The sequence below is a fragment of the Oncorhynchus kisutch genome, unplaced genomic scaffold (assembly GCF_002021735.2).
Source record: "Oncorhynchus kisutch isolate 150728-3 unplaced genomic scaffold, Okis_V2 scaffold2058, whole genome shotgun sequence".
NCBI lineage: Eukaryota > Metazoa > Chordata > Actinopteri > Salmoniformes > Salmonidae > Oncorhynchus > Oncorhynchus kisutch.
The window spans coordinates 1-11892 of NW_022264003.1; the positions used below are offsets into that span (position 1 = coordinate 1).

General features: G+C 42.5%; 1 protein-coding gene across 4 annotated transcripts; it reads left to right on the top strand.

Annotated features, from left to right (window-relative positions):
- The first annotated feature begins 730 nt into the window (after positions 1-730).
- On the top strand, positions 731-9799 carry LOC116369027 (TOG array regulator of axonemal microtubules protein 2-like). 4 transcript variants are annotated; one of them, XR_004208578.1, is made up of 9 exons: positions 731-1237; positions 1622-1883; positions 2229-2352; positions 2551-2656; positions 2808-3043; positions 3957-4115; positions 5156-6451; positions 7209-7257; positions 7640-9799. XR_004208578.1 is itself a non-coding variant. In XM_031819335.1 (9 exons), the coding sequence occupies exons 1-8, from the start codon at positions 755-757 to the stop codon at positions 5994-5996; spliced, it is 1512 nt and encodes a 503-aa protein (XP_031675195.1). In that variant the 5' UTR covers positions 731-754; the 3' UTR covers positions 5997-6022; positions 6551-6782. The 4 variants fall into 4 exon arrangements, 3 of the variants coding, with proteins under 3 accessions (XP_031675195.1, XP_031675192.1, XP_031675193.1); XM_031819335.1 differs by lacking the exons at positions 7209-7257; positions 7640-9799 and adding an exon at positions 6551-6782 and having other exon boundaries at positions 5156-5287; positions 5987-6022; XM_031819332.1 differs by lacking the exon at positions 7209-7257 and having other exon boundaries at positions 5156-5287; positions 8637-9799.
- Positions 9800-11892: the final 2093 nt, after the last annotated feature.

Sequence of the window (11892 nt, forward strand, 5' to 3'; positions counted from 1 at the left end):
AACCCTTTACAATGAAGATCTGTGAAGTGGCTTGGATTTTTAACAAATTATCTTTGAAAGACAGGGTCCTAAAAATTTTTTTTTGCTGAGTTTATATATATATATATATATATATATATTTACAAATTCACCACACATTCATGATTTAATGGGAATCAAAAAGCTTTCATGAATGTTCACCATGTGCTGATGTGCTCAGCACTGTCAACAGACCCCATTATGACATCACAATGTAACGGAAGCCTTGCCATGATATCATTGCTGGTTCCATCTGACAGCAAAATTTCATTTCATGATAGATCTCTCACAGAGATAGGTTTAGTTCTTATTTTGAGAGTGTTAATATTTATCATCAATGGCTTATCGAGGGAGAAAATCAAGTGAGTTTGACAAACTCCAGAAGGAGAACTCACAGATGAAGAGCGTCATCGAAAACCTGAGGAAGCAAAACATGGCTTTAAACCAACAGGATGACCAGGACAAGTTTTCAAGTTTTTGTAAGGCTCATCAGTTTTTTCAATGTTTTTCCAAAAATATCACTGTTTATTTTGTGGTTTCATAGACATACAGTAGGCCTACATCCATACAATCTTTAGCTTAAAAGTTTTTCATGACACACTGTAGAAACTATTTTGCCTTCTTCACTTCTGTTATACATTTCATACTGTACCATTGTGATCCAGGGCTATCAGGAGAGCTACCCAATCGCAGAGGGCCATCGTGGCTTGCTATCAGTGATGCCAGACTTCTGCAGATGCAGAGAGCTGAAAGAGAGGCCATGGAAGCAAAGCAAAGAAAGATAAGTGCTATCCATGAGAATTATGTCCGGACTGCTCTCATCGGGGTTGGCAGCACCTTCGCGCACCACTTCGTCCCCTCTATTCAGTGCATTCCGCGGCCGAAAGCTCCACCGAGGCCTTTGCCACGAAGGCTTGAGCACATAGCTCTGGCCCCACTGAAGAACGTGGTGGGGGTGGACGGAGCCCAAGTTCGACCCGGATCTCACTCTCTGGAGTCCATCCAGGTAAATAAGTCATTCAGCAGCAGTAGCGTGTGGCCTGTTCCCGTCCCTCCCACTGCAGCTCCCTCCAAGAGGGGAAAGAAGAAGAAGGGCAGGCGGGGAGTCAAAGCCCTGAAAGTCCAGTCGGACCAGGGCTGTGCTGACAACAACGGACCCATTGACCTGATGGAGGAGGTGAGGGACATCGAGGCTCACCTGAAGGAGGAGGACTGGAAGGTAGGATGGACTTCAAATGTATTGTAAATGTGAAAATTTGCGGTTCAGAATTATACTTGGACTGATAAATTGCCAAAACAGATAGTGGTTCCATGTCTTAAAATCAAATCAATCACATGTGCCGAACACAACAAGTGTAGACCTTACCGTGAAACCAACAGTGCAGTTCAAGAAGAGTTAAGAAAATATTTCCCAAATAAACTAAAGTAAAAATTAATAATAATTAAAGTAACACAATAACGAGGCTAAATACAGGGGGTATCGGTTTAAACAGCATGATAGAATAGATCCTAGAATACAGGATCTCTCTGTATTAGTTTATGTATATACTAGTTCTATATGTATTTCTATGATGGGAGCATTGTTTTCTGGTCTACACCAAAGGTGGTACATGAGGTGAAGGCCATGGGCAGGAGAAGTTTGGGCTCGGTCATGTCCACGGGGGAAATAGCAACCAGCTCTCTGGGAAGCCTGAGCTCAGTGGATATGAACACCCCTGCGGAGCTCCGTGACTACTTGGATGTCGGGACCCCGGTCAAGTCGCTTGACAGCCCACCCAGGCCTGCTCCCCCTCCTACCAAGCCCAGGAGCAAACAGCCTCGGCCTATAAGGTTCCTTAGCCTGCCAAAGGCTGCCACCGGCTCAGGTCAGTCCCTCTCATGTTTTCACACAAATGTAAATAAGACAGGGAGATGAAGCTAGGTAGAGTGATAGAAAGACAGTAGGAAGGGAAGGGACACAAATGGCTTTAGCCCAGGGATAAGACATTTTTCCACACTTGATTTGCCTGTTTCACAGTGAGATAACTTTTACTCAAGGTTAATTGGACCCTGTTTCTGAGCAGGGAGAGCACCAAAAATATATGTGCTAAATTTAAAATGATATCATAATGAACTAGTGTTAAAAGCTACAAACAGATATGGAAATTAGTAAATACATAAATAAATACATACAGTTCATAGAGAGATAGATGTCTGCTGTCAACCCATAGACAAGATGGCAGCCAGTGAGCCAAAGGGTCAAATTAAGAACCAGGCCAGATTGCAGCCCCTGTCCAACCCAGAGCAGGCCCTGACTAAGACCTTCAAGCTGCTCCACTCTGCCTCTGATGACTGGTGAGCATTCACTGTAGACAAGACCAATGGAGCTAGGCTAAAGGAAGCACAGTGTAGTGTCCTTGGAAAAGTAGATTTGAGCTACAGAGCGTAGAAACTTCTGAAATTAAGAGACCAGAGTCCTAATTGATGAACATCATTTTAATGTTTTTGGAAAAGGTTGTGTAAAATGCTTACGTTTCTTTCACTGAATTGCAGGGAGAAGAAGATCGAGGGCTTGACCACTCTCCGTGTGATGGCTCAGAACCACATGGACATACTGATGCCTAAACTCCATGATATCTGCCTTGCCATTATAAATGAGGTAGCTGTATTCATTCACTGCCCTATTCATTCATCTGCACAAATCTGCTACATTTGGAGAACAAGTCAAATTATTGTTTCATGTTTCTGATGTTCGTGGGTTGTTCTGCTCAACATTAATAGCTGGTCCTGTACATGTTATTATGATTTAGGTGAAGAACCTGCGCTCTGCAGTGTCCTGTGCTGCCATGGCCACACTGGGTGACATGTACGTGCACCTCCAGAGGGCCATGGACAGTGAGGTGGAGGGGACGGCACGCGTGCTGCTGCACAAAGCCAGCGAGGCCAACGCCTTCATCCGGCAGGGCGCCAACTTTGCCCTGGGTCACATGGTGCAGAGCTGCACCCCTACACGTGTCATGAATGCCCTGCTGGTCGGTGGGCTGAGGTAAAGAGGGAGAGAGGTCAATTAACACTCACTAAGGGGTAGATCCGGACTTCCACAAATTATCCCATTATCCAAGCCTCAAAATTGAAAAGATTGAAATACTGCTAGTTTTTAATTAACTGCCTTTTTCATCAGCATGCTAGGTTATTCCACAACACTTCCGGCAGCAACTCACCCCAACGCTAGACGTCACATTTCAATGGAATCACATTTTTTTGTTATGTCTTGTACTTCCTTGTGTTGTGTACTTCTTATTTTACCATTGCGTTATTTAGATTATTTTTAGCCATTGGTGGAGAGGTACTGTCTACTGATGTGTGCTAGCGGGGAGTCACAAGTCATTTATAAACATTTATAAAGTATATATAGTGAACACTTTAGATTAGGGGCTATTAGTGAGGCACTGAGGTATTCGTAAGTACATGTACTCACATTCATAAATGCACTCATTAATAAATACACCATTTGTGACATTTATAAATACATTTATAAATATGTATATAAATGGTGAGTCAAACCATTAATCAACCATTAACAAATGCCTTGACAGTAACTCCTTTATAACTGGTTTATAGTATATTAGTAGTACATTATTAATCATTTACAAATTGTGAACATACTATGATCAAACACCTCATGAACAAATCATTTAAAATAGCGTTTTTAAATGTGTAAATAACTATTTATAGATTTCTTATTGACATTTACAAAGGTAGGAATAATGATTCATAAATGGTAAGTAAACCCTTTACAAACAGTTTATAAATGGTATATTAAGGGACCTTAATATAAAGTCTTACCCAACATTTTGATCCATCGATGAGACTTCATCAATACTATCCATTATCATTCATCTCCTAACTTATGTATCTCTATGACATATAACTGATGTGCTCTGTTTTTCCTTCCCCAGCCACCGTAACGCTGCGGTGAGGAGCTGCACTGCTCAGCACCTGGAGAGACTGGCTGAGGTCATGGGGACGGCTCGTCTCCTGTCGGGGAAGAAAGACCTCACTGACCGTTTCTTGATTGCCGTCAGTAAACTGGCTGTGGACCCTTCACAGGAAGTCAGGTGGGAAGTTCCTCCTGTAAAGTAGCTTGCTTCAACATAACAGTTAAGGCCGGGATTCAACCATGGCTCGCTATAGCACTAGATCGCCGACAATGCAGCTTTTAAAGGTATTTTAGTCTTGAGTCAACATCTGCAGCGTTTACCACGAATACAAATTGAAATTGACTTTAAAAGCCACATTGTCGTCTGTCTACAGCATCTATGCTAAAGGGTGTCATGGATTGAATTGCGGATTTTAGGTATTCCAAAACAACCACAGGTTCTCTTGGAGGGGAATAGTAATTGAAAACAAAAAGGAAAAATTATAAACACAAATAAGTGCTACGTGGCATAGGACAATCCAAGTCCAGGCACCCATGTGGGTTTGAAAGTTAAAAAGCCAAAGCTTAGCCGGGATGTTTGGCCGGGAGGGATGTTCTTCTCCCATCGCCAACTAGCGACCTCCTGTGGTGGGCGGGGTGCAATGCACGGACACGGTCGGCAGGTGTATGGTGTTTCCTCCGACACATTGGTGCTTCCAGGTTAAGCGGCTTTTGTGTCAAGAAGCAGTACGGCTTGGCTGGGTTGTGTTTCGGAGGACGCACGGCTCTCGACCTTCGCATCTCCAGAGTCTTTACGGGAGTTGCAGCGATGGGCAAAGACTGTAACTACCTATTGGATACCACGAAATTGGGGTAAAAATTACAAATGTAAATGAGTCCAAATAGTCAGTACCTGATTCAGTTTCCTTCCATCTGTTTGGTGCCTAATGAAGACAACCCTACTTGATCACAATGGTCGGTCTGAGCCAAGTGTTGTGCAGATTCGCTTAGATTTTCATAATAACGAACGGTTAAAACCCAGTTGTTATATTGTTGAGATGATTTGTAGATCAGGTAATGCGGTACATTGCTCAAACTGACCCTCTTGCAAATTCTACCTAATGTATGTCTTATTTTTTCTCAGGTTGTCATCAATTGAGTACTGTTTTTAATCACAGACAGCAGAAATTATTTGATATGTTGCACGTTTAAGATGATATTCATATCTTTTGTCCACAGGCATCATGGTCGCAATATCTTGAGCAACATGGCCACCAATGGCGACTTTCCTAAAATGTGGGACAAATTCGCTCCGAGGAAAGAGAGAGAATCCTTGAGGGAGGTCATCTCGAAGGTTAACCTCAAAGAAAGGTACATTCTCTCTGGATGATTAGAAGAAGTGTAACAAATGAGCTGATATGATTACAGAAATCCAATCCCACTGGGCACAGAAATCAGATCCATGTCTAGTTTGATTTAAATTTGGGAAATCAACCAAAAATGCTGGTTAAAAGTTGGGTGAATAAAATCCAATTGAGTTTTCAGCGTTGATTCACCGTCATCACATAGATTTTCTTGTTGTTGAAATGAGGTGGAAAAGTTTATTCAACCAGTTTTGGCCCAAAGGGATGAATTTAATATACTTGTCACAACTCTTACCGAAGGTGGCTCCCCTTCCCGTTCGGGTGGCGCTCGGCGGTCGTCATCACCGGCCTACTAGCTGCCACTGATTCTTTCCTCCCCCTCCTTGTCTGTTTATTGGTTACACCTGTTGTGTATTTGCTGATTAGTTGGGCTTTATTAGCCAGCCGGCCCGCCTGCTCTTTGTGCGGGATTGTTTTGTGTAACTTGTGTGCACGTCTGTGGGTTACATGTTTCCCATTTCGTGGGTTTTGCTGGACAGTTTAAGTCCCTGTGTTTTCGTGGGGTTGGCTTATGTTCGCCGTTTTGTGCATTAAATTAGCACTACCCTGAACTCTCTGCTTCCTGCGCCTGACTTCTCACCCACTACACCCAGAACGTTACAATACTGTAAGATTATATCTTTCTGTCTTTTCTCTTTTTCAACAGGAATATCTGAATCATCCCCAACTTGACTATATATTTGTATCTAAATATTTGCACATTTCCCAACTTGACTATTATCCCCTCCAGCCCCCAAACTCCAATATTTTCTCTCATTCTAAGAAATTTGACACTATCATCCAACCCCCATGTAAATGCATCTTTAAACTGCATTGACTCCTTGTCCAAGTTCTGAATCCACTATTAGGCCATATGAACCACATTCAAAGCACTAAATTACCTTTCCTCGAAGCTCCTATCTGATCTACCAGCTCAATAGTGGTCTACTGAAACCATACTCACCATCTCAGGGGGTGCAAAGACCATCAACCACTGACCTCCACACCATCCTCAAAACCAGCAGTCCTCTTTTGGAGACAGATTGGTCAGTGCTCCTGTATGGCACCAACATTGTGGATTTTCATCCAATACTTCTGGACTATGGGAACATTCTTTGGACAATAAAATGAGGTAAAATGGAAGCTGGCTACAGTCTCAGTTTTATCCTCCAAGACAGTTTGAGGATGTGTAACAACAATACCTGTGGTTTACCTTGACGATCAGGGCCAGATTACCGAATGGGCACGCAGGGCACCTGCCCTGTGGGCCCTGACCTCCAGGGAATATCATCATAACATCCAAAACTAAAAAAATTGTGGATGTATATTACAGTACGTGGACGTTTTACATTTCGTGAGCTCGTTTCATAGTTTGTAGCCATGTTATATATACATTTGTGCATATTTTGTAGAAATTCCTGAGCATTTAAATTTTTTTAGTGGGGATGTTGTATATCAATTTTCTTACTGGTGCTCTTCCATGCCGTCCTTAGGAGGGGTGCGTCACTTGAGTAGGTTGAGTCACTGACGTGATCTTCCTGTCTGGGTTGGCGCGCCCTTTTGAGTTGTGCGTGGCGGAGATCTTTGTGGGCTATACTCAGCCTTGTCTCAGGATGGTAAGTTGGTGGTTGAAGATATCCCTCTAGTGGTGTGGGGTTACATCCTTCCTGTTTGGCCCTGTCCGGGGGTATCATCAGATGGGGCCACAGTGTCTCCTGACCCCTCCTGTCTCAGCCTCCAGTATTTATGCTGCAGTAGTTTAAGTGTCGGGGGGCTAGGGTCAGTTTGTTATATCTGGAGTACTTCTCCTGTCTTATCCGGTGTCCTGTGTGAATTTAAGTATGCTCTCTCTAATTCTCTCTTTCTCTCTCTCTCTCTCTCTCTCGGAGGACCTGAGCCCTAGGACCATGCCTCAACTCTCTAGAGACAGCAGGAGTGGTAAAGATACTCTTAATGATCGGCTATGAAAAGCCAACTGAAATTTACTCCTGAGGTGCTGACTTGCTTCACCCCCGACAACTATTGTGTTTATTATTATTTGACCATGCTGGTCATTTATGAACATTTGAACATCTTGGCCATGTTCTGTTATAATCTCCACCCGGCACAGCCAGAAGAGGACTGGCCACCCCTCATAGCCTGGTTCCTCTCTAGGTTTCTTCCTAGGTTTTGGCCTTTCTAGGGAGTTTTTCCGAGCCACCGTGCTTCTACACCTGCATTGCTTGCTGTTTGGGGTTTTAGGCTGGGTTTCTGTACAGCACTTTGAGATAGCAGCTGATGTATGAAGGGCTATAAAAATACATTTGATTTGATTTGACAGACCCCACACTCATCGCTAGAGATCGAACTTCAGACTCGCTCCAAAACCACTGAACCCCTCAACACACCGAAAGAGATTACGATATACCCCCTTAGAGTGAGCCGGAACAGGATAACTCCCTCCACCATCACAAAGACACAGAGGAGGAGGAACTATCCAACACCCAGGGAGAGAGAACGAGTGACCTCAGTCGAACACAGCCAGAAAGAGGAGGTGGAAGAGGTGTTAGATAGAGGATGTGAGCAAGAAAGAGCAGAAGGCTTCTGGTCAGCCAAATGGCAGGCAGAGGGAGAGGTCATAGTGATTCACACCCACAGAGAGAAAGACAACCCACACAACCTCTTGGTTGAGATGAACCGCACAGCGTTAGAGGCAGAGGGCTTTCAGCGCTAGCCAGTCAGCCTGCCTGCTCTGATCCTCAAGTCAATTGTATTTAAATTCATGTTCATTAAAGATTTTTATTCAAGAATTGAAAAGTCCCATTTACTTAATGATCATTTTTCACTGTCTTCAACCCTCAAGAACCAGGGTTAGTCTGGGTCACCCTTTTACTGGGCAAACACAACTTGCATATCATCATAGACTAGGCCGAAACGTTAATCTTTTAACCTTGCCTGAATAAAACAATGCATTGTTTTTATAGTGAGCAAGAGTTGCGCTTTTTCCTTTTCTATGATGATGATCACATTTTTGGTTGCACCTCAACTCAACGTTGGTTGAGCGCCCTCTGTTTTTTTGTTGTCAAATAATACATATATTTTTTAATGTACAAAGTCAATTATTCAAAGCATTAAAATTGTAATGTTTCCAACTTATTTATACAACCTACTCCACACTTACAAAGTGAAAGTTTATAGAAATTCTGAAATTAAGTAGTAAACAAGAAAAGCAGAATTGAGTCCAATTATAATGCAAATAATTTAATGGTCTATGGTTCAATCCCATTTCTGAAGGTCTGATGAATAATTAATATTGTTCCTCCTCTTCCTTGTGGCAGGCGCAGCAGCACACTGCCCTCCAAAGCCTGCAAAATAATCGCTCGACTGCCCCTTTCCTAGCTCTGCATGGAACATCCAGTGTCACATCCTTGGTGACGTGTGGGGTGACATCCGGGATGACCACAGCAACATCCTCTGGAAAGGGAAAAAAGAGGATCAGGATGTAAACAAATGCAAACCGTAGCTTCTTAACACTGTCCAGTTGAAAGGTTCTGCTAAGATGTCATGACAAACGGCACCTGTCAGAGTGCTCTCTAAGTGTTACTCACCTGCTTGGATGTCAGCTGGCAGAGTGTCGAAGACGGCCATCGTGAGAGTCCTTTCTTCAGGTGTGACATGCTCAATCGATCCTATTTATTTGTACTGAAATTTGATCTTTTTTTTTCTCTGCTGCTACTCGTGTTTTACAGAAACACGTTTGAGTGGGTTTTCTACAGTCTGGCGCATGTTGACACAAGATGGAGAATGCATATGCTGCAAACCAGCACAACTATCACGCATCAACTATAGACGAGTTTCACTCACTACTGCAGTTTGGAGTTAGGTTGATGTTAGAGGCTACTGGAGGAAGTTATGGGGCATACTTGAACTCTTTAAGGGAACATGAACCTTTCTACTCCTGCAAATTATGACTAATAACCCTAATCAAATTTTACGAGATGGGTTTTTGAATGCAGTACTGTATTTTCATTGAAATGGCAGATTTGTATGATTTCACACAAAAAAATGTATGTAATGCTTCCCACAAAGAAATTATTTTACTATTTTGTTTCAAATGGTCCCTCTGGCATGCATATTTCTGTATGATTTAACACATGTTTGAATCCCACTTCCTTGATATTTTTAAGTTAATTTTAGTCCTCCTCCTTGCATGTTTTGTTCCATACCTGTGCCTTGGAGAAAACAACTATAGCCCTCCAAGTCTAATACGCTATACACAACAGCAGCCTACAGTGTTAACTTATTGAGAATGTATATCATTGTATTTAACATTCAAACCTCTTTTGAACTCTTCAGATCTTAACCGGATCAAACTGGAATGTTAATATATTACCCTAAGTCAAACTGGTTTTGGTGTCTTAGACACAAAAGGTTGTTTTCTCCTCATAGTAAAAACACTGTTTCATGGTTTGGATTAAAAACACTGGGTATTTGTTACGTAGAACTTTGTGTTTTTTTGGGGGGAAAGCAATACTTAGCTCTACTGCTGTCTATGTAGAGGCCTAGATAGAATTGTATTGCAATGACAGGTGAAGTGCTTGTTGAAATCATGCTGCCTTGCTGCTCATTCCTTAAAGTACTTATACCAACGAATACCTGTTTGTCTGTAGCCATAGCTGTTCTTAACCTGTTCAACTCTGACGCCCTCTGGTGGCATTTTATAAACGATGCATAATATTGTATACTGCCCTCATAAAGTACATTTCGGTCCTTACAGAAACATGCTTAGGGAAAGGGGAATACCTAGTCAGTTGTACAACTGAATGTATTCAACTAAAATGTGTCTTAAGCATTTAACCCAACCACTCTGAATCAGAGATGTGCGGGGTCTGCCTTAATCGACATTCACGTCATCGGCGCCCGGGGAACAGTGGGTTAACTCCCTTGCTCAGGGGCAGAACGACAGTTAAGTACTGTTAGAAAGCTAAGAACTGTGGGATTCTGATAAGCGTCAGAAACAATGTGACTATTACAGAGCCCGAGATAGGGGGGAGGTCCCAATTGTCAGTTGTTGGGGAATAAGAGATTTGAAAGTCTAGGTTTGACATGAAATATGTAACCAATTACTCTCTCTAAACATGTGCACATTTCCATAGGAACAGAGCCATTTTAAAAGTGCGGGGTTTGTGCAACGTTTATCGTTTGACAGGATATACACATGAGAAGAAAGCTGAAGTCTCTATCCATACATTGATGTAAACATTCCCTTGTCTGATTCCCAGTTCGTCCACTCGCTAGCAGTCGGAGATCACATGAGTTCTCTTGGCCACTTGAAACCAGTTGCGTCTGGATCCTGTCATTTCCTAACGAGCCGCCCCCAGGTGGTGAGGGTAGGCAACAATTTGTAACTGGATCCTGGACTTCCTGACAGGCCGTCCCAGGTGGTGAGGGTAGGCAACATCATATCCTCCATGCTGACCCTCAGCACGGGGACCCCTCAGGGGTGCCTGCTTAGTCCCTTCCTGTACTCCATGTTCACCTGCGACTCCAACACCATCATTAAGTTTGCCAATGACACGACTGTGGTAGGGCCTGATCACCAACGACGATGAGACAGCCTATAGGGAGGAAGTCATAGACTTCAAGAGTGTTTACTATTTTTTCTGGAGGGCCACAATGTGTAGTAATCTTTGGCCAAACCAGGCACACTAGAGTCTATGGAGCGATATGATGTTGAATCTGAAATTCAGTTTATGTTGGCACTAATATCACTCCATAACATTCTAGCTATATGTCTTGGTTAATGCCTGGTTGGAAAACATGAAAAAGACTGTAGCTCCTAAAGACATGATGGGCCACCACTTGGGTAGAAGCACTATATGGTCCTGTAGCCTACTTTGTCACATGTAAACAAGTTTAGGATGCCAAATGTTACCAAACATCCTACGCTTCCATTAGTCCCAGTCAAACTTATTTAGACCTTTATCAACCCTACTGCATATGCCCTTTAGCTTTCATTTCAATTTCATTTTATTGTACTTTGTTTGGGACAGCACAAGACACTTAAAAAAATTATTATGATTTTCTCATAACAATGGAATTTTACTTCTCTGTTGCTCAATACTGTATGCTATTCGCACACAGTTGTCTGTTGTAGATCTGGAACCACTGACAGAATAGGGGAGTATCTGTGGCCACATGATAAAACACTAGTCTGGCATCAGTAGTCTGAAAATAGGAGGAAACCAGTTGGACATGTACATCAACATATGGCAGTTGACATTAATATAGTCAAAAACTCATCCTAGATGTCTCACACTTTTTGAATGAACTTGTGCCTTTGGCCAGGATCCAATTTTCCCACGGAGCTGGTGTGTAAAGGACCATTTAAAATCAGTGGGATTATAGCATAGTTGAATTCCATTTCATTTCCAATGAGTTTAAGAAATTAATGGAAAGCCATGTACTGATTGTATTTGTAAGTTATGAATCGCTACTTGAATATGTACAAAAACAGTTTGTTGATTTAGTGTGTCAGTTTTGTGGAGGTCCAAAATGAATGTAAAATCCAGACAGTTGAGGAATGACACGCAG